Source organism: Phocoena sinus, chromosome 2 (assembly GCF_008692025.1).
Source record: "Phocoena sinus isolate mPhoSin1 chromosome 2, mPhoSin1.pri, whole genome shotgun sequence".
Classification (NCBI taxonomy): Eukaryota; Metazoa; Chordata; class Mammalia; order Artiodactyla; family Phocoenidae; genus Phocoena; species Phocoena sinus.
Genome location: NC_045764.1, coordinates 51,157,921 through 51,182,884, shown reverse-complemented (window position 1 = coordinate 51,182,884; position 24,964 = coordinate 51,157,921). Strand labels below are relative to the sequence as shown.

The 24,964-nt window shown below is 42.4% G+C and overlaps 1 protein-coding gene across 1 annotated transcript in view; it reads left to right on the top strand.

Annotated features, from left to right (window-relative positions):
• ADAMTS17 (ADAM metallopeptidase with thrombospondin type 1 motif 17) overlaps positions 1-24,964 on the top strand; it is a 351,240-nt gene that overhangs the window by 280,297 nt on the left and 45,979 nt on the right. The window contains 2 exon segments of the mRNA XM_032623836.1: positions 1,130-1,289; positions 3,439-3,574. Coding sequence (XP_032479727.1) covers positions 1,130-1,289; positions 3,439-3,574 — 296 coding nt within the window.

The window sequence follows — 24,964 nt, the reverse complement described above, 5'->3', positions numbered from 1 at the left end:
CTTGGAGAAGTGGATGTTTATTCAGTTTGGGCTGCTCTTAGCACCCCACCCCACCCCGCCTGCAACTGCAGCCCTTGGAGGGCTGGGAGATGCTTGGGAGGGAGGACGGCTCCTGTTGTCCAGCACACCGTCCACCTGGCCTCCCCAGGTCAGGTGGAGCACCCTCTGCCTCCAGCTCCTGCGGGCCGGCTCTCCCAGACCCCGAGCTGGAAGTGAAGTTGCTAGCTGCTTAGACCCAGGACTGCCCCCTGGTTCCAAGCGTAGCCTGAGGACATACCACCCACAGCCAGGCCACTTGAAGCTCCCACAAGAGTGCTTCTTTTGCACCATTATGTACACGTAGTGAAATAAAGCCAGTAGAGCACCTCTCTCTCTACAGGGCTAGAAACATGCATTACCAAACAAAGAGCAGGCCCTTCCAGTTCCCACTTACCAGGATTGCAGAACCAGGGGTCCCCAAGCTGCACGATGATGGCTCCCCTCCCCTCCCAGCTTTAAGCCCTGCGCCAGGCTGTGCCACCCCGTGGACATCATCATCATCCTAGCTCCCATGGGCAGCAGGAAGGCTCCTACATCCTTGACAGGCATCCCCAAGATTCCCCTGCAGGGGGCTGTGTCTACTCTTGAGCCTGCCTTACACATAGCAGTGACTGGTGCTCGGGGTGTGAAGAGTGGTGTTCATTTTCAAAGTAGAGTAACCCTACTTGTTCAGATGCCTGTTTAAGAAAAGCAGTATATTTGTGTCTTTCTCCCTGTAAGGGCAGCTTCGTGGGTGACTGTGGGAACGGGTACTTTGCTCTGCCTGGAGCAGCTCTCCATGTAAAGTGCAGTTAGAGCCCACAGGTTTGCTAATCCCCAATCCCTCTTCTAAACCAGTCCTCTCTCCAGTGGAAAAGAGTAGAACTCCCTGCCGATGGTTTACATAGGCCCCTGCCCTGAATTGGAGTATCTAGGGAACCCAAGACTGAAATAAAGGTGTGCCCCTGGAATGAACCTGTTTTGAAACCCTGAAAAGAACAGGTTACCCCTGGTAGGGAGACAGCCACAGCACGGCTTGGCTTGCAAGTTCAGCAATCCTGGGAGCTTTCGCTTTATTTCAAAATGGTCTTTTATTTTGCTGCTGATCCAGGTGTTGTTATTTCATGACCAAAACTATGGAATTCATTACGAATACACCATTCCCGTAAACTACACTGCTGAAAATCAAAGTGAACCAGAAAAACCACAGGACTCCTTGTTCATCTGGACCCACAGCAGCTGGGAAGGTTGCAGTGTGCAGTGCGGAGGAGGTGAGCAGTAGGGTCATGGGCTCATGGGGTGTGGGTTTTTGTCAAACAGAGAAGTGAATTCAGGGCACTCCGTGGCAGGTGCACAGAGCCTTGGAAAGGCTGGCCACATAACCTGTATTTCCATGGAATGTAACCACATCCCACTGCAAATCTCTCTGCAGAACACTTGGGCAGAGTCTTCCAAACTCCTCCATGCCGGAGTTGTGCCCAGCTTTGCCTATGGCATGGGGCCCTCGGATGCTGATCCGAGTGGAGGTTTGGCCGATGAATGGTTGTGTCACAAGTGTGACAGGTGACCCTGGGAATGAACAGAACAGACTTCTATCTGTTGCTGTTTGGTAGAGGGGCACTGGAAGATGTTTCTGACCCTCAAATACCCTTTCCTTTTTGCCCCAGTGGCCAATGGAAATACAGGGAAACCAATGGGACCAACAGTAATACAATGGAAAGAAAAAGTCCTCCAACTCCAGTGAAACGTTCAGAGCCTGAGTCCTGGCTTCATGATTTGCCTCCATATATTAGCAGATGATTTACTCTGTCTATACTGATCAGCCCTCATGCCCACTGCAGGGAGGAGACTCAAATACTGCAAAAATCAATATGAACAGAAGGCATCGTAGTCATTACTGTGTTGTTTAGGAGGAGCGGTTGGAAGCATTCTGAACTCTTAGCGAGCAGCCCCCTTAGTACAGCGTACTCTATCACCCTGACGGGACACACAGGGGAGTGATGGGGGATGGATGCAGGATGGGTGAATTTTGATGGACACAGAGTTAGAACAGAAGGTTGACCTGGATTCCGGAATGCCAACCCAGAGGGTGGGCTGGCAGGTGGGACCTGGGCATGGCCTCACCGACACTCAGTCCTGCGGAGCTGATAGCACCGACCTTTTCCACTGGGGCAGCTTGCTACAAAGTAAGTGTGGCCCAAATAGAAGAGTTAGCAGGCTCCGTTGGCTGGGGGGCAAGGGGGTACTGTTCTGCTGCTGTCGCTACTGGCATCCTTTTATGGCTCCCTGACTTCCAGCTCCCTGACCTGCAGTCCAAACAGAAATCTGGCTTGAGGCAGCTCCGTGCTTTCTATGCTTACACAAGTTGAGGGCTCCATAATTTTGAGTCATTTCTTCATGACAAATTCCCCAGGAGACAGATTGATTTAGGAGTGTGGGATCCATATAGTCGTGCTTGACTTCCTGTTAATCTTTTATTATGACACTTCCCAAATAATAACAATAGGAATATAGCTAACATGAAGTGTTAACCCCTGCCAGGTTCTGTTCTAAGCATTTTATATGTATCAATTCATTTTAACCATCCCTAAAGCATCCTAAGGCATAGGGAAGTTAAGCGAGTGAGTCCAGTGGAGGAAACAAAGGCACAGAAACGTGAGGGCTAAGTAGCAATCCTGTGCTCACTGTGCTAGTGAGTAAGCCAAGTCTGAACCCAGACAGCCTGGCTCCAAAGGCCGCCCTTCTAGCTCCCAATCATTCGCCCCCACTCCTAACAAAGTCATGGTCAACTAGTGTGCAGGGTGCTTTGGGAACACCCAAAAGAATGACTACATCCAGCTGGGGTGACCGGTTAGTGAAGCTTCCCAAGAGCACGTGAGGCTTAGGCACGAGCGGCAGTTGATGGAGAGACAAATTCTCAGGTTGGGTCTGTGTCCTTCAGACTAGCCTTCCTGTTTCTCACTTCTCTCCAGCAAGTAGGAGTTCTGTAATAAGTAGCCATCATCTCTGGTGAGGGCTGATATACAGTTGTTTAATCAAGACCAGATCCCTATAGACTTTAAGCATCAAATGAACAGATAGAGATTGGCAATCTTTGTTGGAAATTAAAGACCCAAATCACAACTTTGACCTCAGTGAACCCCAAGCTTTCCAAGGACATGGCTGATCTAAAGTGTTGCTTCTTTCTGATCCTGTTCTAGAATCTTTCTCCTGCCCCATGCTGCCCCTGCCATGTCTTACACACCCTCATCCCAAAGATTATGGTTCTCCCTCTCTGACAAACAACAAGGCATTACAATAGTCACTTTAAATGACAAACTGATCAAAAGATGCACCGGAACACTCCTCCATAAGGTGAATGAATGGCCTTACCAGGTGTGTGTACCACGACCTCTCCGTTCTGTGTGGTTTGGTTTCCAGGGGAACGCAGAACCATCGTGTCCTGCACACGGATTGTTAACAAGACCACGACTCTGGTGAACGACAGTGACTGCCCTCAAGCCAGCCGTCCGGAGCCCCAGATCCGAAGGTGCAACTTGCACCCATGCCAGTCACGGTAAGGAGCTGTGTTCTCAAGCTTGGACCCTCCAGGGTAAAACAGCAACACCCATGAATGGGAGATGGTGATGCACAGTTAATACCACAGTCTTGGTCTGTGTTCCATTGTTGTTGCTGAGTGATTTCTGCTTGCTCAAAATACTGAATTTCTGGCTAAACCAGAACTTTGATAGAAATGTACAGTGCTCACTGGAAGGCATCTCATAGGGGGCCATTAAGACCATCTCGTGAAAAAAGAAATAGCCATCCCGCACACTTTCAACTGGTACATGTCAACTCCTGCAAATTACCGTGTCTTGGAGAAAAAGGAAATCAGTGTCATAGTATGAACACCCGTGAGTAGGTGTACATAAGTTAGTGTTTGTGATTGGTCTATTTCAGTGGCTGAAATTAATGTCAGTAAGTTATTTGTTGTTTGGGATCCATCAGAACTTCTGTTTCCAACCCTAGCTTTCATGGCCATGTACTTGTGTGCTCTGAAGTGAATTCTCTTGAGTTGTCAGCTGAGAAGAATTGTGTGAAATGTGTTCACCAGTTAAGCCTCCTTATTTCCACTTTAGTGGGTCTTTGCATCTGACTCTGTTATATTATGTAATATCACTGGCCTCCCGTTCTGCCCTGGGTTGAGGCGCATGGATTTTGTCTTGTGGTTCTGGGCATCAGGTTAGGCATGTTTAGCTTTTGTAAGGAGGCTGGACTTTTAACCTGGCAGTTTTTTGGGTTTCTTAAGCTTGATCCGTACCACTTGCCTGGTGAAAAGGTTTCACAAAGCATTTAGTTTTCATGCTGACCCTCTTTTCTTTGTCAAACTGGTAAAATGTGTATGAATGAAAGTGGGAAGACAGGAAGGAAAGTGAGGTGAGACTTGTTTCATTGATTTTATGTGGTCCTTTTAAATTAAGAATGAAATCCTACCCTAATGCTGATGGCCATGAGGAACAGCTCACTTCTGCAAGTCCTGAGCATGCTGGGTGTGAACAGCCGTCCAGCAAACCTATCAGTTGATTGATCAATCTATCCATCAGTCAATCAATCACACACATGTGGGGCCAAAGAAGGAAGGACTTGCAAGCATGAAGACTTAAATAGCAGACAAACCACAGTCGCTTTTCCTGAAAGCAGAGACAGCTGGCTCTTGTGATATGATTAGAAAGGAGAATAAGTGACTGTAGAAGAGGAGAGGTCAGCATGGGTTCAAGGGCATGATTGAGCAAGAAAGTTCCTAGGAACCCATTCAAGAATCATATTTTATAGTCATTTATGTTTTTATATTGTTTTAGTATCAAAATATTTTTAAGTTATGCACAGAAATGAAATATATGAAACATGAAATCAGAGTTGCTCTGATTGAACTGAGATGTATATATAATGGGGAAGAGTAGCCCAGTGTACTCGGCCTTCCCCTCATCTCACAGTAGGCCCACAGGACCTCTGTGAAACACCAAGGAATAAAGTTTAAAAACTGGCAGTCAATGATTCTGCTTCCCATAATGATGGAGTAGCTCGTATTGGACCAAACCTCAGTATTCTCCTAGAATGATACTCTAGAGCTGTGCTGATCAATACGGTAGCCACTAGCTAGTCCAAATCAAGATGTGTTATAAATGTAAAATACATACCAGACTTCAAAGATTTAATATAGAAAGATATTGTAAAATATCTTAATAATTTTTAATATTGATTACATGTTGAAATAATTACATTTTGAATACATTGGGTCAAATACAATATATTATTAAAATTTATTAATATGTTAAAGTCACCTGTTTCTTTTACTTTTTAAATATGGATAGTAGAAAATTAAAATTACATATGTGGCTCATGTTTTATTTCTATTGAACAGCACTGCTATAGATTAACATAACATGTACAATGTTCAGGATACAATTCAAAATTACTAGACATACAAGAAAACAGAAAAATGTGACCCATAGTCATGAGAGAAGGCAATTAATGGAAACTGACTCCAAAATGACATGTATGTTGGTATTAGCAGACAAGAATTTCAAAGCAGCTATTGTACTTATGCTCAAAGACATAAGGAAAAGTATGATCATAATCAATGAACACATATGAAATCTTAGCAGCAAAAAGGAGACACTAAACAAGAACCAAATTTTAGGACTAGAAAATACAGTATCTGAAATTTTGAAAAAATCACTTGATGGGTCTAACAATAGAAATTATCCAATCTGGAAAATGGAAAGAAAAGATTGTTGATAATTTACCTGTGGGAAAATATCAACCATTTTAAATAAGTATAATTGGAATCACAGAAGGAGAGGAGAGGAAGAATGGACCAGAAAATCATCAATGAATTAAAAACAACCAAAAATTACCCAGAGTTAATAAAAGACGGAAGAGAGGTCCCATCCTGAGTACTTCAGCTAGAGCCAGATGAATTCAAAGCTCCATAACAAAGCTCTCTAATCATTACACTAAGTGGGTTGATGAAACACCTTAGAAACACCCATAGATTTTCTAGGAGAAGACTTTGTTGCACTGCAAAACTAACCAGAAAATCATGTAGAAAAACACCTACAGAAGAGTCACATGAACAAGCAAGAGTTAACAAAGGTGCAGACTCTACACGTTGGTGCCATGGAGCTTCTCTAAGCTTGGACAAAGAACGTCGAGCTTGTGTGTATGACTCCAGAGTGCTCACAGAGCCCAGGCCTGCAGTCTCGCCATGTTTGAATACAAGTTCAAGCCAAAGACACTTTAGATTAAAACTAACTTCGGAAGCACATTCTTAATGTCTCCTTAGAACAAGGGTCAGCAAACTTTTACTGTAAAGGGCTAGATAGGAAATATTTTTGCTTTGTAGGCCATATTCGATCTCTGCTGTCTATTTTTCGTTTTGTTTTATAATCCTTTTAAACATATAAAAACCATTCTTAGCTCCTGGGCTGTACAATCTGCAAGCCAGACTCGGCGCATGAGTGATAGTTTGCTGGCACTGCCTTAAGTTATTATCTACCATGGTTTTGCCCACTGAGATGTTGGGATCACAGCCTCAGCATGAGCCCAAGCTCTGAAGGTACCACCTCAGGGAATGCATTCTCTTATTACACAAAGGAGGGCACATTGTTATACTGAGTTACTTTTTATTGACCAATCATTCAGTACTGTTTTTAAAACCATCCAGCATGGCCCTCAGCACACAGTACAGAGTCAGTAATTTCATTTATTCAAAACATGTTTATTGAGCATCTTCTCATTAACTAGATCTTGTTCGGTACCAAGGTATTTAGAGGTGAGAAAGACAGGCAAGGTCTTTACTCTCAGGTAACTTGATAAATACTAGGTTTCTCCCTTCCACCACTCTCCTTTCTGTCCCACCCCCTTTCATCCCCTTCCCAACTCTGTAAAATCATGTCGATCAGACTTAAAGAATGAATGGAATTTCCAAAAGCAGAGGAGAAAATAAAATTGATAAAAGAGAAGACAGCACCTGGAATTTGCCTCAGAGCCTAGAAAAGAAATGCCTGGATGCCTACTCTAGTCTGGTTTTATTTGTTGGTTTATTTGTTTATTTTGAACCATCTAACTTTGTAACTGTTTCTTAAAGTAGACACATGGAAGTGAAGTGTCATGACTCATCAAAGACTTTATTGTTTGGCTAAAGAAACGGGCAATCTGATAGATTTTAAAGCTCTTGCAAATGCCAGTTTTATTTATTTATATACACATACATACATACACAATATACATATATGTGTATATATATATTATGTACAGATATTATATATATATATACACACACACAAACATATTTGGACAGTAAAACTTGAGTTACTGAATAGCATGATCTAGTTGTCATGAATCTTTCTTAAAACTATAGAGTAATATGGATTTAGGCTAGTAAGTGAAAAAGAGTAAAGAGATTGATCTGAGAAAATGAGTGCTAGACAATCAGAGAGAGATGTAATCCATAAGTGGAAACTGAACTTGGGTCAGGGGGTGGGGTTTGGAGAAGTGTGGGGTCTGGAGAAAAAATGGGTGCTTCAGGGGGTTGGGGGTGGACATGATTGGAAGACAGAGCCTGTCAGCTGGAAGAAGAGCCCAGAACCCAATGGTGTGAACTTTATTTAAAAATCCAAAATGCAGCACGCTGTTGAACCTGGCAAGGTGAAGGAGCCTTTCTATACTATTTTTACTCTTTGACCTTTAAGCAAACAGAGATGGTTGTCTTTTTCCCTTGTTTTTCTTTATTTCCCCTGATTCCCCCTTTAATTTTCTTCAGCCCTCTTTTTCCACTGAGTTCCCGACAGTTTCCTTTACCTTCCCAATTCACACCATTAACACCTCTTTATTCTAATCCTGCCCCTCACTCTGTGGATACTTCTCTCAAACCCTGCCATAACCATGTGGAGTCTGGAATCTGACACACAGGGCAGATGGCCTCTCTCCAGCATCTTGTACAGCAACACAAACATATCGACAAACCTGGACCTGACATTGGCAGGAGAGGAAGAAATCACAGATCAGCTCAGCTGTCATGACTATGGCCAGCAGCCTTCACCTTGCTGACTACTGTCTGCAGGGAAGTGGCCCTGCCATCATCTGGCATCCAGAGAGTAGCCCTGTGTGCTAGCTCCTTAAGACCCAGTTCCAGGTTGTCCTGGAGCAAGGAGGGGGACTATGACAGGGAGATGGGCTCATTCTGGAACATATAGCTCATGCTTCACCAGATTTAATATTTTGCAGTCTTTTAGAGCTTATTGGCTACTTGAAAAGGCCATTCTGAGCTATTAGATATTTCCTTGTCATATTTATGATTTGAACTTCTTCCTAGGCAGTATATACGGTACTGTACATTGAATTAGGGTGATTCAAAAAAGAATATTCAATATCTTACTGGCAATTGAATTGAACAGTTGTCTGCAAGGAAGTGTATTTGGATTTTAAATTTGTCCTCTTTGCTCAATTTTGCTCAGTTTGCCTTATTTTAGGTTAAAACCAAATGGAATCCCTCATGTTTTTATGAAAGCATGGTCTGTGTGTGTATGTGCTCCTGACTTAAGAATGAAGCCTGTAACACATGGCTCTTAAGGGACTGCCAAAATCTGAAAAGATACCATTGTTTAATCCATTTCTAGCTGGTATGAAACTTAAAGCTTTTCTTTCCTGCTTTCCTCTAAAATAAAATAGGTAAATCTAATTGTCACCCCTCTGTTCACCATGCCTTGAATGTGGGAGTCTGGAGGAGGCCGCCGGTGGCGCTGCCTGCCCCATGTTTCAGAACAGGAGCCTGCAACTCAGGACTGCTCACCAGTAGGGAGGGCAAGGCCTAGGGTTGTATGTCCCCACAGGTCAGCAGTAAGAGCCTAGGAATCTCTAGAGTGGGGCTCCCATCTCTCAGGCTCGGCCCACTCTCCAGATACTTGGACCTGTGGCCAGAGGTTTGGGATAAGGGGTGCCCCACAGTCCATGTGAAATAAAGAAAAAGTGCCTGAGGGGAAAAATGAATAGCATTAGTGATCTATTATATGGCTAATAGGTGGTATGTGAATGGTGAGGAAAAATTTAGTTGAAAGAATTCCAGAACTTCTTTCAGATATTACCCAAATTCTAGAACCTCACTTGTATTTAAATTAAATAGTAAAGTTTTGAAGCCTTTACTTGTTTCTCTAAAGTAGGAAACATTCCAAATGGAGAAAGAAAGCATTTCAGAGTCTTGTCTTGAATTTAAAACTTCTGTTTTCTTCTTTTCCTCCATACCTAAACCCTTTGATCATTTGAACATCCCTCCCTTTGATCATTACAGAGGACAAGAGAATTCCCAGATACCAGTTTCACAGGTAACCAAATTCTCCCGTTCAGTAATGCTTTGCTTGTGGACCCTGGGGCCCATTAAGAGGTCCCTCTCTTGGGCTTCCCTGGTGGCGCAGTGGTTGAGAGTCCGCCTGCCGATGCAGGGGACACGGGTTCGTGCCCCAGTCCGGGGTGGGGGCGGGCCGTGAGCCATGGCCGCTGAGCCTGTGCATCCGGAGCCTGTGCTCCGCAACGGGAGAGGCCACAACAGTGAGAGGCCCGCATACCACAAAAAAAAAAAAAAAAAAAAAAAAAAGAGGTCCTTCTCTTTTTCGAGTTATTAAGCACTCGATATTTACATTTGATTTTTATGTCACAATTACAGAAAAGGAAAAAATACAATTAGAATTCAAGAACAGAAAGAAGTTTTGGAAAGTCACAAATTCATGAAAATTAAACAAAACACTTCCTAAATGACCAGTGGGTGAAAGAGAAACCATAGAAAATTCAGAAAGTACTTTCAGATGAATGAAAATGAAGTCGCAACATGCCAAAGTTTAGGGAATGCAGCTAAAGCAATCTTTAGGGAGAAATGTACAGCTGTAAACATCTGTATTAAAAAAGATGAGGAATCCCTGGTGGTCCAATGGTTAGGACTCCACGCTTCCGCTGCAGGGGGGCACGGGTTTGATCCCTGGTCCAGGAACTAAGATCCCGCATGCTACATGGCGTGGCCGATAAGATAAAATTAAATTAAATAAAAATTTCAAGTCAATAACTAACCTTCCACATTAAGACACTGGAAAAGAACAGCAAATTAAACCTAAAACAAGCAGAAGGAAAGAAATAATAAAGATTAAAGCAAAAATTAATGACATAGAGAATAGAAAAATAATAGAGAAAGGTCAGTGAAATCAAAAGTTGATTACATGAAGGGAACAAAAAATTGACAAACATTTAGCTTAATTGACAAGAAAAAAATGAGAGAACACTTAAATTGCTAAAGTCAGAAATGAAAGAGGGGACATTGCTACAGAACTTGCAGAAATAAAATAGATTGTAAAGGAATACTATGAACAGTTATATGCCAATGAACTGTACATCAATAAATTAGATAATGAACATGAAATGGACAAGCTCCTAGAAAGATGCAAACTACCAAAACTAAATAAAGAATAGAAAGAATAGACCTATAACAAGCAAAGAGATTAAATTACTAATCAAAAATTTTCCACAAGGAAGAGCCCAGGACTAGAAGTCTTCACTTATGAATTCTACCAAATATTTATTTTTTTTTTTATTATTTTCTTTAATATTTATGTATTTATTTTCTTACTAGTCATCAGTTTTATACACATCAGTGTATACATGTCAATCCCAATCTCCCAATTCATCACAACACAACCCCCACCCGCCGCCACTTTCCCCCTTTGGTGTCCATATATTTGTTCTCTACATCTGTGTCTCAATTTCTGCTCTGCAAACTGGTTCATCTGTACCATTTTCTAGGTTCCACATATATGCGTTAATATACGATATTTGTTTTTCTCTTTCTGACTTACTTCACTCTGTATGATAGTCTCTAGATGCATCCATGTCTCTACAAATGACCCAATTTCGTTCTTTGTATTGCTGAGTAATATTCCATTGTATATATGTACCACATCTTCTTTATCCATTCGTCTGTCGATGGGCATTTAGGTTGCTTCCATGACCTGGCTATTGTAAATAGTGCTGCAATGAACATTGGGGTGCATGTGTCTTTTTGAATTATGGTTTTCTCAGGGTATATGCCCAGTAGTGGTATTGCTGGTTCATATGGTAATTCTATTTTTAGTTCTTTAAGGAACCTCCATACTGTTCTCCATAGTGGCTGCATCAATTTACATTCCCACCAACAGTGCAAGAGGGTTCCCTTTTCTCCACACCCTCTCCAGCATTTGTTGTTTGTAGATTTTCTGATGATGCCCATTCTAACCGGTGTGAGGTGATACCTCATTGTAGTTTTGATTTGCATTTCTCTAATAATTAGTGATGTTGAGCAGCTTCTCATGTGCCTCTTGGCCATCTGTATTTCTTCTTTGGAGATATGTCTATGTAGGTCTTTCCCCCATTTTTGGATTGGGTTGTTTGCTTTTTTAATATTGAGCTGCATGAGCTGTTTATATATTTTGGAGATTAATCCTTTGTCTGATGATTCATTTGCAAATATTTTCTCGCATTCTGAGGGTTGTCTTTTCGTCTTGTTTATGGTTTCTTTTGCTGTGCAAATGCTTTTATGTTTCATTAGGTCCCATTTGTTTATTTTTGGTTTTATTTCCATTACTCTAGGAGATAGATCAAAAAATACCTTGCTGTGATTTATGTCAAAGAGTGTTCTTCCTATGTTTTCCTCTAAGAGTTTTATAGTGTCCAATCTTAGATTTAGGTCTCTAATCCAATTTGAGTTTATTTTTGTGTATGGCATTAGGGAGTGTTCTAATTTCATTCTTTTACATGTAGCTGTCCAGTTTTCCCAGCACCACTTACTGAAAAGACTGTCTTTTCTCCATTTTATATCCTTGCCTCCTTTGTCATAGATTAGTTGACCATAGGTGTGTGGGTTTATCTCTGGGCTTTCTATCCTGTTCCATTGATCTATATTTTTGTTTTTGTGCCAGTACCATATTGTCTTGATTACTGTAGCTTTGTAGTATAGTCTGAAGTCAGGGAGTCTGATTCCTCCAGCTCCATTTTTTTCCCTCAAGACTGCTTTGGCTATTTGGGGTCTTTTGTGTCTCCATACAAATTTTAAGATTTTTTGTTCTAGTTCTGTAAAAAATGCCATTGGTAATTTGATAGGGATTACATTGAATCTGTAGATTGCTTTGGGTAGTATAGTCATTTTCCTAATATTGATTCTTCCAATCCAAGAACATGGTATATCTCTCCATCTGTTGGTATCATCTTTAATTTCTTTCATCAGTGTCTTATAGTTTTCTGCATACAGGTCTTTTGTCTCCCTAGGATGTGTTGTATTTCTGCAGTGTCTGTTGTAACTTCTCTTTTTTCATTTATAATTTTATTGGTTTGAGTCCTCTCCCTCTTTTTCTTGATGAGTCTGGCTAATGGTTTATCAATCTTGTTTTTCTTCTCAAAGAACCAGCTTTTAGTTTTATTGATCTTTGCTATCGTTTTCTTTGTTTCTATTTCATTTATTTCTGCTCCGATCTTGATGATTTCTTTCCTTCTGCTAACTTTTGGTTTTGTTTGTTCTTCTTTCTCTAGTTCCTTTAGGTGTAAGGTTAGATTGTTTATTTGAGATTTTTCTTGTTTCTTGAGGTAGGCTTGTATAGCTATAAAATTCCCTCTTAGAACTCTTTTGCTGTATCCCATAGGTTTTGGATCGTCGTGTTTTCATTGTCATTTGTCTCTAGGTCTTTTTTGATTTCCTCTTTGATTTATTCAGTGATCTCTTGGTTTTTTAGTAACGTATTGTTGAGCCTCCATGTGTTTGTCTTTTTTACGTTTTCTTCCCTGTTATTGATATCTAATCTCATAGCGTTGTGGTCAGAAAAGATGCTTGATATGATTTCAATTTTCTTAAATTTACTGAGGCTTAATTTGTGACCCAAGTTGTGATCTATCCTGGAGAATGTTCCATGAGCACTTGAGAAGAAAGTGTAATCTGCTGTTTTTGGATGGAATGTCTTATAAATATCAATTAAATCTTTCTGGTCTATTGTGTCATTTAAACCTTTTGTTTCCTTATTAATTTTCTGTGTGGATTATTTGTTCATTGGTGTAAGTGAGGTGTTAAAGTCCCCCACTATTATTGTGTTACTGTCGATTTCCTCTTTTATAGCTCTTAGCAGTTGCCTTATGTATTGAGGTGCTCCTATGTTGGGTGCATATATATTTATATTTGTTATATCTTCTTCTTGGATTGATCCCTTGATCATTACGTAGTATCCTTCCTTGTCTCTTGTAACATTCTTTATTTTAAAGTCTATTTTATCTGATATGAGTGTTGCTACTCCAGCTTTCTTTTGATTTCCATTTGCATGGAATATCTTTTTCCATCCCCTCACTTTCAGGCTGTATGTGTCCCCAGGTCTGAAGTGGGTCTCTTGTAGACAACATATACATGGGTCTTGTGTTTTGTATCCATTCAGCAAGCCTCTGTCTTTTGATTGGAGCATTTAATCCATTCATGTTTAAGGTAATTATCGATGTGTCTGTTCCTATTACCATTTTCTTAATTGTTTTGGGTTTGTTTTTGTAGGTCCTTTTCTTCTCTTGTGTTTCCCACTTAGAGAAGTTCCTTTAGCATTTGTTGTAGAGCTGGTTTGGTGGTGCTGAATTCTCTTAGCTTTTGCTTGTCTGTAAAGCTTTTAATTTCTCCATCGAATCTGAATAAGATCCTTGCTGAGTAGAGTGATCTTGGTTGTAGGTTCTTCCCTTTCATCACTTTAAGTATATCATGCCACTCTCTTCTGGCTTGTAGAGTTTCTGCTGAGAAATCAGCTGTTAGCCTTATGGGAGTTCCCTTGTGTGTTATTCGTCGTTTTTCCCTTGCTGCTTTCAATAATTTTTCTTTGTCTTTAATTTTTGCCAGTTTGATTACTATGTGTCTCGGCATGTTTCTCCTTGGTTTATCCTGTATGGGACTGTCTGCGCTTCCTGGAATTGGGTGGATAATTCCTTTCCCCTGTTAGGGAAGTTTTCGACTATAATCTCTTAAAATATTTTCTCGGGTCCTTTCTCTCTCTCTTCTCCTTCTGGGACCCCTTATAATGTGAATGTTGTTACATTTAATGTTGTCACAGAGGTCTCTTAGGCTGTCTTCATTTCTTTTCATTCTTTTCTCTTTATTCTGTTCCACAGCAGTGAATTCCACCATTCTGTCTTCCAGGTCACTGATCCTATCTTCTGCCTCAGTTATTCTGCTATTGATTCCTTCCAGTGTATTTTTCATTTCAGTTATTGTATCATTGATCTCTGTTTGTTTGTTCTGTAATTCTTCTAGATCTTTGTTAAACATTTCTTGCATCTTCTCGATCTTTGCCTCCATTCTTTTTCTGAGGTCCTGGATCATCTTCACTATCATTATTGTGAATTCTTTTTCTTGAAGATTGTCTATCTCCATTTCATTTAGTTGTTTTTCTGAGGTTTTATCTTGTTTCTTCATCTGTTACATAGCCCTCTGCCTTTTCATCTTGTCTGTCTTTCTGTGAATGTGGTTTTTGTTCCACAGGCTGCGGGATTGTAGTTCTTCTTCCTTCTGCTTTCTGCCCTCTCTACCAAATATTTAAAGCAGAGTTAACACCAATCTTTCACAAACTCTTCCCAAGAGGTGGAATATGAGGGAACACTTTCCAACACATTCTGTGAAGCCAGTACTACTCTGATACTGAAACCACACACAGACATCACAAAAAAGAATATTACAAACCAATATCTCTTATGAATATCGATGCAAAAGTCTTCAACAAAATTCAAGCAAACTGAATCCAGCATCGTATTGAAAGGATTATACACCATGACCAATTAAGGCTTATCCCAGGAATGCAAGGTTGGTGTATCATCTGAACAATCAATTAAGTAATACACTTTATCAATAAAATATTTTTTTTTAAACAAAATGATCATTTCAGTAGATGCAGAAAGAGACTTTGACAAAATACATGACCCTTTCATGATAAAAACACTCAACAAGCCAGGACTGGAAGAGAACTTCTTAAACCTGGTAAGGGTATCTACAAAAACCCATAGCTAGCATCATACTTAATGGTGAAAAGGCTGAATGCTTACCCTAAGATCAAGAATAAGGTGCAATATCTGTTCTTGCCACAGTAGGGCCCACAGCAAGCTTAGAGGGAGGGAGTTCTCCATGGTCATGTCAGAAAAGGAAGTGCTGGTTCCGTGTGGGGCTTATGACTGCATGGTCCCTCACCAATTCACTTTTGATGTGCCACCATGTCCTGTGAATCACTATGAGAATTGTGCTTTTTCCCCAGTAGAATTTTGATCTTAGAAACCACCCTTCCTAGAACTTCTAGAGACAGGTGCTCCCAGCAGGAGGCTCAACGTGCCCCTACCCTGCAAGGTGAACTGCTCAGGGTGCCCCTACACCTGCACCAGAAAAGTACATTCCACCAACCTCTTCCTCCCATTGAAGATGATCAAGTGTAGTGGGAGGCAGGAGACCACCTGATTCATTAAGGACATGGCTGCAAACAGAACTCCTGCTCCACCAGCCTCCCACCTGCTCTGAAGCCTTGGCTGTAGCATGGAAATGTGAAAGAGGTGCCCCTGGGACCACCAACTTCTAAAGCTCACTGGGCTCTGTCTTTGGTAAAGCAAATGCTAGACTCAAGAACATCTGAGGTTCTTTGATCCCAGGCAACAGAAACTGAATCTAAAAATGTACCAAAAAGATAAAAGAGTATATAGAAAAGATATGGAGTAGCTCCCCAAAATTGAAGAGATGCTGAAAAGCGTATTGGGGAGGGGATCTCGGAGGCACCTCCAGTGGACAAGACACTGCCTCCCCTCCAGGAGCTTCTCCACTGAGAGTCCACATGGAGAAGGTCTGATGGGCCTGGCTTGGCACCTATGCTCTCCAGCAGCATGGTGTAGACACCCAAAGGAAAACCGAGGTGTTGTTACCAGAAAAAAGAAGACGACACTGGGCAGTAAAAACCAGCAGACGTGTCCTCCACCCTGAACACATAGAGACATGCTGACGTCATGATCAAACAAAGACTAGGAAAGACCATCCAGCGGACGCTGTCCAGCTAGGATGAGTGCCGGCAAGTCTATTAGCAGGAGGGCTACTGTACTGGAAAATTCCTGTGTCCTGGTGAGAAAGGCAGCCTGACGGGAATGTTACTCTTGGATGTGAACTTTCAACATCAGCAGCCATATGATTCTCAAAGCATGAGAGTTTTTTTCCAAACTCTCAGTTCCTGGGTGTGGTACAACTGTTACCAAACCCAGGCTTCTCCTGGTTATTTTAACCCCAAAATTGTACCAACAAAAGTACCAGTTCCTGGAGTGTAACCTGATCAGGTGTGATGGCTGAAAAGAAATGCCGCCAGGTTGTGATCTCATCAGCTGCTGGTTAAGCTCTATTCACTGGTCCTTCTGCTTCCTACTGCAAATTCAGTTTGTTCCTATAAATCCCAGAGAAATGTTTTTTCCTCTCAAAAGAATATTTGAAAATGAATTTATTGTAGAAACAGAGACTCTTAAAACTGAGGGACCTGTGTGCTTCTTGCTAAGATGTAAATTATGGAGGTGGCAGAAATCCAGGGCAGGGTGGGAGTGAGCCAGTATCCGTTCCTGCCTAGTCAGCAGTAAGGAGAGAAGGGAGAGGGGCTGGAAGTTGGAGTCATCACCCTATCTTACAGATGAAGAAGTCGAGACAGTTGGTTGTTAAGTAACTTACTCAAGGTCACACCCATAGCAAGTAGAACTCAAACCAAGGTTTTTCCTACTTTAAGTCTTACGTACTTTCTGCTACCACCATTCTCATTTTAAAAGTAGTACAAACTGCTTCTACCATGGCATAAAAAAGAACCCTTTTTGACCAGGGCACCTGTAATAGATATCTTAAAATGGGACTGGAGAAGTCAGCAGATGGCATTGTAGTGGCCTTCGGCTCAGAGGGGGGTTGAGGGGAAGCCGTGGTGGCTGCCTTATCTGGAAGTGAAACACATGGTTTTAAAATTAAACATTAGAGCAATTTTGCTAAATGCTGTAGCTGCTCAGTTTTCTGGCTTATTCTCAGTGTTATCTGGACCCATGCTGGAAAAGAAATTAAAATTCAGGAATTCTGCTGTCTAAGATGAGGGGTTTCAATGTGAAGGTGGCTTCCCAGGAGGCCTGTGTGTGTGTGTGGAGTGTTGGGGTGCAGGGAGCTGTGCTTGTAGGGGTGCCTTCCTGTGAATAACCATGATGACTCCCTCTTGACCCCCAGCCAGGTGATGTTGGGCTCAGAGAGGCTGGAGGGACCCTCAGACCCGAGGGAGCAGTGGCACAAGTTAAAGGGACGGGACAGGTGAGAGGTCGTCTATGGCATAAGTCCAAGATTTTCTGGGTAAGAAACTAAACCTGCCTATTCAGGGTTCAAACCCATAGCCTCTGACACCCTCCGACGTGCCCACTGGGGCTGAACAATGAATTCCCCTGGGCTGGGCGCCATGTACAGGCAGGACACCTGTGTCAACCCCTTTGTTTATTGTTTGCCTTCTTTTTCTTCCTCACAAGGGCAAGGACCTTGTCAGTGTCCCATTCACTCAGCAAACATTTGTAGAGCACCTGCCGTGTGCCAGGTGGGCACTGGAAACTTGGGTGTGCTGCTGTCTCTCCAGTGCCCAGTAGCATCCAGGGTTTAGGAGGGCTGGTGAGTCATTTGAACAGATGGACGGATTGTTTAGCACCGGTGGAGGGAAAGGGCCTCAGCCATCCCAGAATTGCTCACATCCATGGTCAGTGGCATTGTGTTGAAAATGAGGTTTCATTCCAGGGCCGTGAGCGTTTACACACTGCGGGGTCAGATGCTCCATTGACAGAGGGTGGAAGTCAGAAGCTGGCTTGGGACCCCCTGGTAAAATCATTCACCTTGCCTCAGCACAGTCATGGTGGATTTATCCATGCTGTGTCCTGCCCCCGCCCACGTTGACTTGATCTTGATCTGACTTTGACTTTGACTTGACCCTGAACCCTCGCAGTAGCCCTTCCCATTCCATTCTCTTAGCATCAGTTCCTGCAGAAATCTCTTAAATCTTTCCTTCACCCATCATGCTTTACTATGGCCTTTATTTAAATAGATTTGTTTCAAAGTTGGGAACAAAAGAGCATTATATCCTTATTATGTGGAGGAACCAAAGCACACAATTTGTTAGGCTCGGTAGCTAATCAGAAAAAGAGTGAAATGCTCTCTCCATATTACCCAGGGGTGGCCTCACATGGGGGGTTACTGAGGTCATGGACTCGGTCGAGGCAAGCATGGGTTCACGTTGCAGAGCCACCACTAGCTACAGGCAAACTCATGGACAGGTTACCTGATCTTACCACCTATAAACTGGGAAATTAGAACCTCTCTCATAGAAATCTTGAGACGATTAGGTGAAGTAATGCCTATAAAATTCCTCCGTCCTGAGTAAGTACTCGATGAATGCTAGCCAAAACCATCATCCCTGCTAAGCTACCAAAACTCTATTAATGATAAACATCAGCCAGCTGTTGGACCCCAGCATTTATGTGTTATCCATCATTTCTTAAGGCACCACATACACACACACACACACACACACACACACACACACACAGACTTTTAATACAGTGTATAACTACACAATTTAAATAACCCATGGTGGTGTTTTCCAGGTAATGAAGGTTTGGGGGAAGGTCCTAGTTTATGCTAACATTCCCTTGTCAGAACAAGTTTATATAATTTACATGTATTTTAGGGTAAGTAAAACAGCAGAAACCGTCTGGAGTGGTTCATTTCTAACCTTATGAATATTTCTGAGCTCTGTATTTGTGGACTTCAAATAATATTGTCAGCAGGATGAGGGTAGGACTTGGAGAGGAAAAGGGATTATGAAAGGTATCAGCATCCTTCAAACCCCAAAGTTGGGTTATGGCTCAGTGAGTGCTTCACAGATGTGTCCCCTCAGTGGCTCAGTACAAAGCGGGCTGGAGAGGCAGTGGGAGTGAGAGTGATGAGGTCCTACTTGATGTGGTTGGATGTGAAATGCTGGCCTCTGCCAGCACCTCTGCCTGCTAACCTATATTTGAATTTAAATACCACTGAAGGAAGGAGCCTGGTGAAATATAAGTACATAATTTCCAAGAGGAACTCCTTATGGCGTTCAGAGCAGAAATTAACACCACAGAGGTAATGAATGTGCTCTGACCCACACCAAGCACATGGCTCAGACATGTTTCCTTTCTGTGACTCCTAATCTGCTTCCTTGGAAGGGAGCATTCCCTGGCCACTTGGAGAGAGCTTGACACTAAATCTTGAGAGCAGGGAGGGAAAAACTTTCAGGTGCACCTGCTCACTGAGTTGTCAAGGAGGTCAAATGTTGACCTAAGGGACAACCATGCTCCAAGAGCTAGTCAGAAACAAGCGTGGGCTTTCAGGTGATGATCCTAATAGCACACGCAGTGGTTCTCCTGCACCAGAACCCCCTGGGGTCTTGTTGACCCACAGAGTGCCTGGCCCACCCCCAGAGTGTCTGATTCAGCAGATCTAGGGAGGGATCTGAGACCCTGCATTTCTAACAAGGCCTTCCGATGATGCTGGTTCAGGTACCATACCGAGAGCCACTGGCATATGGTAACAAAGGTTACTTGAAATTTTAACTCAAGAAGTATGATGAGAACAATCAAGATTGGTGAATTGGATCTGTGACTGGAACTTGACAGCAGATGCAAAAATCCTCCAGTAGACAAAGTGTGTGGCTAATCTGGGAAGGAAAGGTAATCAGTTATCTTATCTTCTGGGGGCTGGAGGACTAGAAGGTCCGGAGTCCAGACCATTGAGGGGAGGAGGGCAGCTGAAGCCAGAGACCCTACCAAAGTGAAATACAGGTGAGATTATCAAGGAGGCTCCAGGAATTACACAGCAGAGGCTCCCATGACTGGAGATGGAGATGGGGGGTCAGGCAGCTGGTCGCCCAAGTTTATAGACAAAGCACTCCCCATTTGCTCTTCTCTCAGAAGATAAAGGATGCTGTGAAAATGTTCATCACTCTGACTTTAATTCTTACAAACCAGGAAGGAGGAGTCATTGGTAGGGGACAGTGACCAAAACCTGGGAAGCTATGACTGATTGTATCATTCTGCAGTTTGCCACAGCAAGGAAAGGGAGCTCTGAGCACGATTCAGCACAGACTCCTCTGCTTTTAGAAAAGAGAATTAAATAAAGGTCAAAGTAGAGCTAGTTCTGATTCCGTAGCTAAAGAAAGTCAACACAGCTCAGCAGGTAGGGGAAATTCTGGAAGATTTAATTCCGATGCCATAATCATGGACAGACCCAATAACACAAAAGGGGGGAGACATACGCAGAGCAGGGGCTACCTGGCAGCCCCTGGATTAGTCAGATGTAAAGGCCCAAGAACACCAGAGAAAGGGGCAGAGGGCAAGGGCAGTAGAAAACAGTTTGGAACCTCAGCAGATAGCTCAACAAGCAGACAGGCCTGCAAGCCTGAGCCCCTACTTACAAAGTGTCTACAAAGATAGCTTTTTGTTTTTTATTAAATTAACCTTGCACAGTAAGAAATGCTTGAAGATAAGCCAAGGAAGGCCAAAATCCGGCTCCAACCCACTGCTGCTTTTCAACATGAGAGAATGGAATTAAAACCGGGACAGGTAAAGAAAGTAACCAGAGCAGGCGGCCAGGAGCAGTACAGAGAAGGTGGAGCCTGGCCCCAGGAAACAGTTTGTATCCAAGTTCAAGAATGAGGGCTCAGCTGCTGGGTTCCCATCCCAGCTTCACAGTTGCCACTGAGGGGACCTCAATCAGCCTTTGTACAGCAGGGACATAGATAGCACCCACCTCATAAGGCTGTCATGAGAATTATATGAGTTAATAGAAATAATTGCTTAGGAGAGCTCTTGCACACAGTAAGTGCTAAATATGTCTTTTTATGATCACTGTCATCATCATGATTTTTCAGAAGTGTCCAAAACCCATTCCAGGAAGAATTCAATCCAAGATGCTACAGAACTCTACAGATGTTACCTCCAAGGCTCTGCCGATTGGTTCTATGAAATTGTGGCTGATGAAAGAAGAGCCAGAAATCTGAGGGTGGGTTTCAATTTCCAACTGATAAATGGGCAAGTCCGAGGAATGCAGCGTCAGCCTGCTGTCAATCCCTGGCACAACTGGAGGACAAATCAACAATTTAGACGGATGGTTTGTGTGCACTTTAGAAAGAAGGCGTTAATGAGAACACTCAGTGCCTGTCAGACAGGTTATTGGGCATGGGTCAGGTTGGCAGAACACTTAGCAGATCTCCATGATATCGCTGTGGATGAAGCAGGAAAAACAGGCAGGCTGATGGCCTGTCACCATGGTGGCTGCCACTAGACCCAGATCTCCTCCATCTGTGTCTAGGGTGGCCCCTGGTGGGTCTGTCTGCAGGCGCTTGCCTGTGGAGTTGTCAGCCTCCTGCATGTGACTCTTCTGGTCAGGGCTCCATGGTAGGGGCTGCCATGCGATCAGAAGCTCCACAGAAACCTGTGCTGTTCAGTCGTAGGGCTCCTCCCGGAACCCGGCACCCACTCTGCTCTCCCTCCCTTCCATCCCCCACCCACTCCTTGTGGTTCCACGAGGGCACACAGACTCCCAGTTCTCAGTGATCGTAAGGGTGTGTTGATACAGGACAGAAGACAGGGAAGAAGAATGTGCACTGAAGTTTTTATAGCTAGCAAAACTGTCCTTCAAGTATCAAGGCTTTAGAAAAACAGTTTTAAATATGCAGAAAACTTAGGATACTGAGCCCATGAGCCCTTCTTGAGGAAGCTGCCAGGACCAGGACTCAGCAACTTTTTCTTTAAAGTGAAGATATTAAATATTTTAGCTCTGTAAGCACGTGATGTCTGTCTAACTACTCAACTCTATCATGGTAGCACAAAAGCAGCCATAGACAATAGATAAACAAATGGGCAGGGCTGTGTTCCAATAAACCTTATTTATCAAAAACAAGTGTCAGTAAGGGATTGAGCCCTCAGGCCATAGTTTGCCAACTCCTGTATGATAGGATGCTCTTCATCTAACTGAGAGATGGCTGGGGACACTTTGATAAAAGGGGCTGATGGTGGACATTTAAAAATGTTTAATTGTAGAGGTAAAACTAAAGCAAGATGGAATAGGAATATTTAACAATGAAGATATAACAGTAATGAATATTTATGCCCCAAATAACACAGCAACTACTTTGTAAAGCCTAAACCACAGGATGTGCAAGGCAATAATAGATAGAAATTTATTGGGTATATGTGATTCTTAATATAAGACAGATCAAGTGGCAAGTAAATAAAAAATAAGGAAGGATATAAAGGCCCTAAACACATAAGCAGTAAGATAAATCAGATATATCAATACTACACCCTGATAATATAGAACACACCTTTTTCTCAAATGCACAAAGAAAACATCAGTAGGTTTCTAGTAGTAGAAATAGTAAAACAATAGCGTCTGATCACAAAGCAATAGAGTTGGAAATTAATAAAAAAAGATTTTTAACGTGCAGAAGTCCCTCTACCTGGAAATAAAAATTTACAGGATACAACACCCACATTTGGCAGTAACTCAAAAGTGGGGAGACCTGGAGATGTCCACTGACATTAAGCTCAGCCTGAGCATTTAAAGCTGTTCCTTCATTCACTCATTTAACAGATTTAACTGAGCAACAGTTGAGACTAACCGAAGATGAAGAGGCTCCTCTCTGCCTTTCAGAGCTTGCTTTGGGTGGGAAAGACTGATAGGGAAAGAAGGCAGCTCCAGCCCTGTGGGAGAGCTCGTGACTAGGGCATGAGACAAATGCCCAGCTGGGATTCGTGTGGATGTGTCGAGGTACCAGGAAGCAGTAGCTGTGCCGTATCACAATAGGACTGGGTGGAATGTGGGGGAGAGCCCCCCTCACCTCTCACTGGCTGTGTGACCCTGAGCAGGTTACTTCACAGGAGCCTCCCTTTCCTCATCTCACTGGGAGTCAACATCTGGCATGGAGAAGGGTCCAATTACTGTGTTCTTACTGCTTATTGACTTGAAGCTGGTCAGGTTATAACTGGAGAGTGTATTTGTTAGGGCCACATTCTAATGAAACATTGGCTGGCTATGTCCACAGCAGGAGATGGGGGTCAAGGGTGAATGGCCTGGATACTACTGCCTCATGAACAACAACAAAGGGTATGTACATTGATTTAAAAAAAAAAAAAAAAAAAAAAAAGAAGACTAAAGGGAGACCTCGAAGGATTTCAGAGACCTTCTTGCCCTGGTGCCTTTACATACTTTGTGTCATCATCTAGGGAACAAGCATACCTACTGTGGTGCTTCAATAGGCTAGTTGGACAAGACATCCCAGTCATAGTGTAATGAGCTCCCTGTCATACACAGATCTGAGCAGCCACTGCTGATCTTCGGAATGCATCACTCATCACCTTGGATCCATGACTTCAACTTCTGCCCTTTGGAAATCATCCAAAATATAATGGACAAAATTGGCAACCACCCAAATGTCCAACAAGTATGCACTAGTTAAGTAATATGGCCTCTATCTACAACAATGGAGTGTTATGCAAGCATTAAAAATCACTCTTGAGAAAATATTTTTGATCACATAGGAATTGCTTCTGCTATCAAGAGTGAAATAGGCAAAATAGTAAATGATTTGTTTATATTATGACATCATTAAGAAAATATGTTTAGAAGATTAGGATCCTGTATGTTCTTTGGTTCTCTTGCTTATATTTTTATGTACCTTCCAGATTTTCTACAATGTTGCATGAATATACTTATCATTTCTACTAAGTAACAAACATATGGCTCTAGAAGAGATTCCTAAAATGAGTGAAAGTGTAGACAGAGATACCCTGGGGACCAGCACAAAGATCATTTTAGGAAGCTCTGGATCACTTCTCAGTTTTCTTCATTGACAACCATGGAATTCAATTAAAATCAGAAAACATTTGTTGCATCCTTAATAAGCACAAGGCTCTTTGCTAGAAACTTTCATTCAGAAGAGCCAGGGACAAGGATCATTCACAGCAAAACGTGACCAGGCCTTTGAGGGCGAAGGGAAGGGAGTCTGAACTCTGAGTGACTCCAAATATTTTGCCAGAGACTGGGACATTCCCTACAATTTTCTAAATAAAATTTTCTTTCGTTTGGCCTGAAAGTAAAAATTGACAACATGCAACACTTGGAGGAGGAGGGAAAAGATGTCACAGAACTCAGTCCAACAAACTTGCTCTAGAAGTCTTTCTCTCTGGTTCTCCATGGTGGAGTGGGGGGCGGCCAGTCTCGTATGCCCATGTTGGTGGGAATCCTTAAAGCCCAATTAGACAGAGACACCTTTGCAGAACAGACACTTAGGAACCTGTTTTTACAAATCAAGGAGAAGCACCAATGATCTAGTGAAAATAGATCATTCTGACAGGATACTTGCTGAATAAAAATCTCAAAAGCATGCCAGGGGGATTTCATGCCAATAGACTTAATAATGCCAGGAAATAAAATGAATCTCTTTACTTTCTACTTGGAAGGCTCAGGAACATGGTTTCTGTAGCTCATTAGCTATTAAAATTATTAACAAATTATTATTTTCAATTGAACGTGGTTATGGTATTCATTATTTCCTCTCATGCCAAGACTCTCTTTAGTCTACTCAGAACATGAATTGTCCAAAGCAATCCAAAGTTTCTAAATAGTTTTGGACCAGGTTCACTGACTTTGGCCCAGCAAGCCACTCAGGGTTGAGTGGCTAAAGGAATCCGTTACGTAATTTATTGGGAACTTAATTGAGACTAATTACTATCTCTCATTGCCTTGCCTGAAGAACATCTGCCAGCATCTGCTGTGACTCCATTTGGTTGGATGTTTGAATTTTTCTGTGAAGTGAATAAGGGG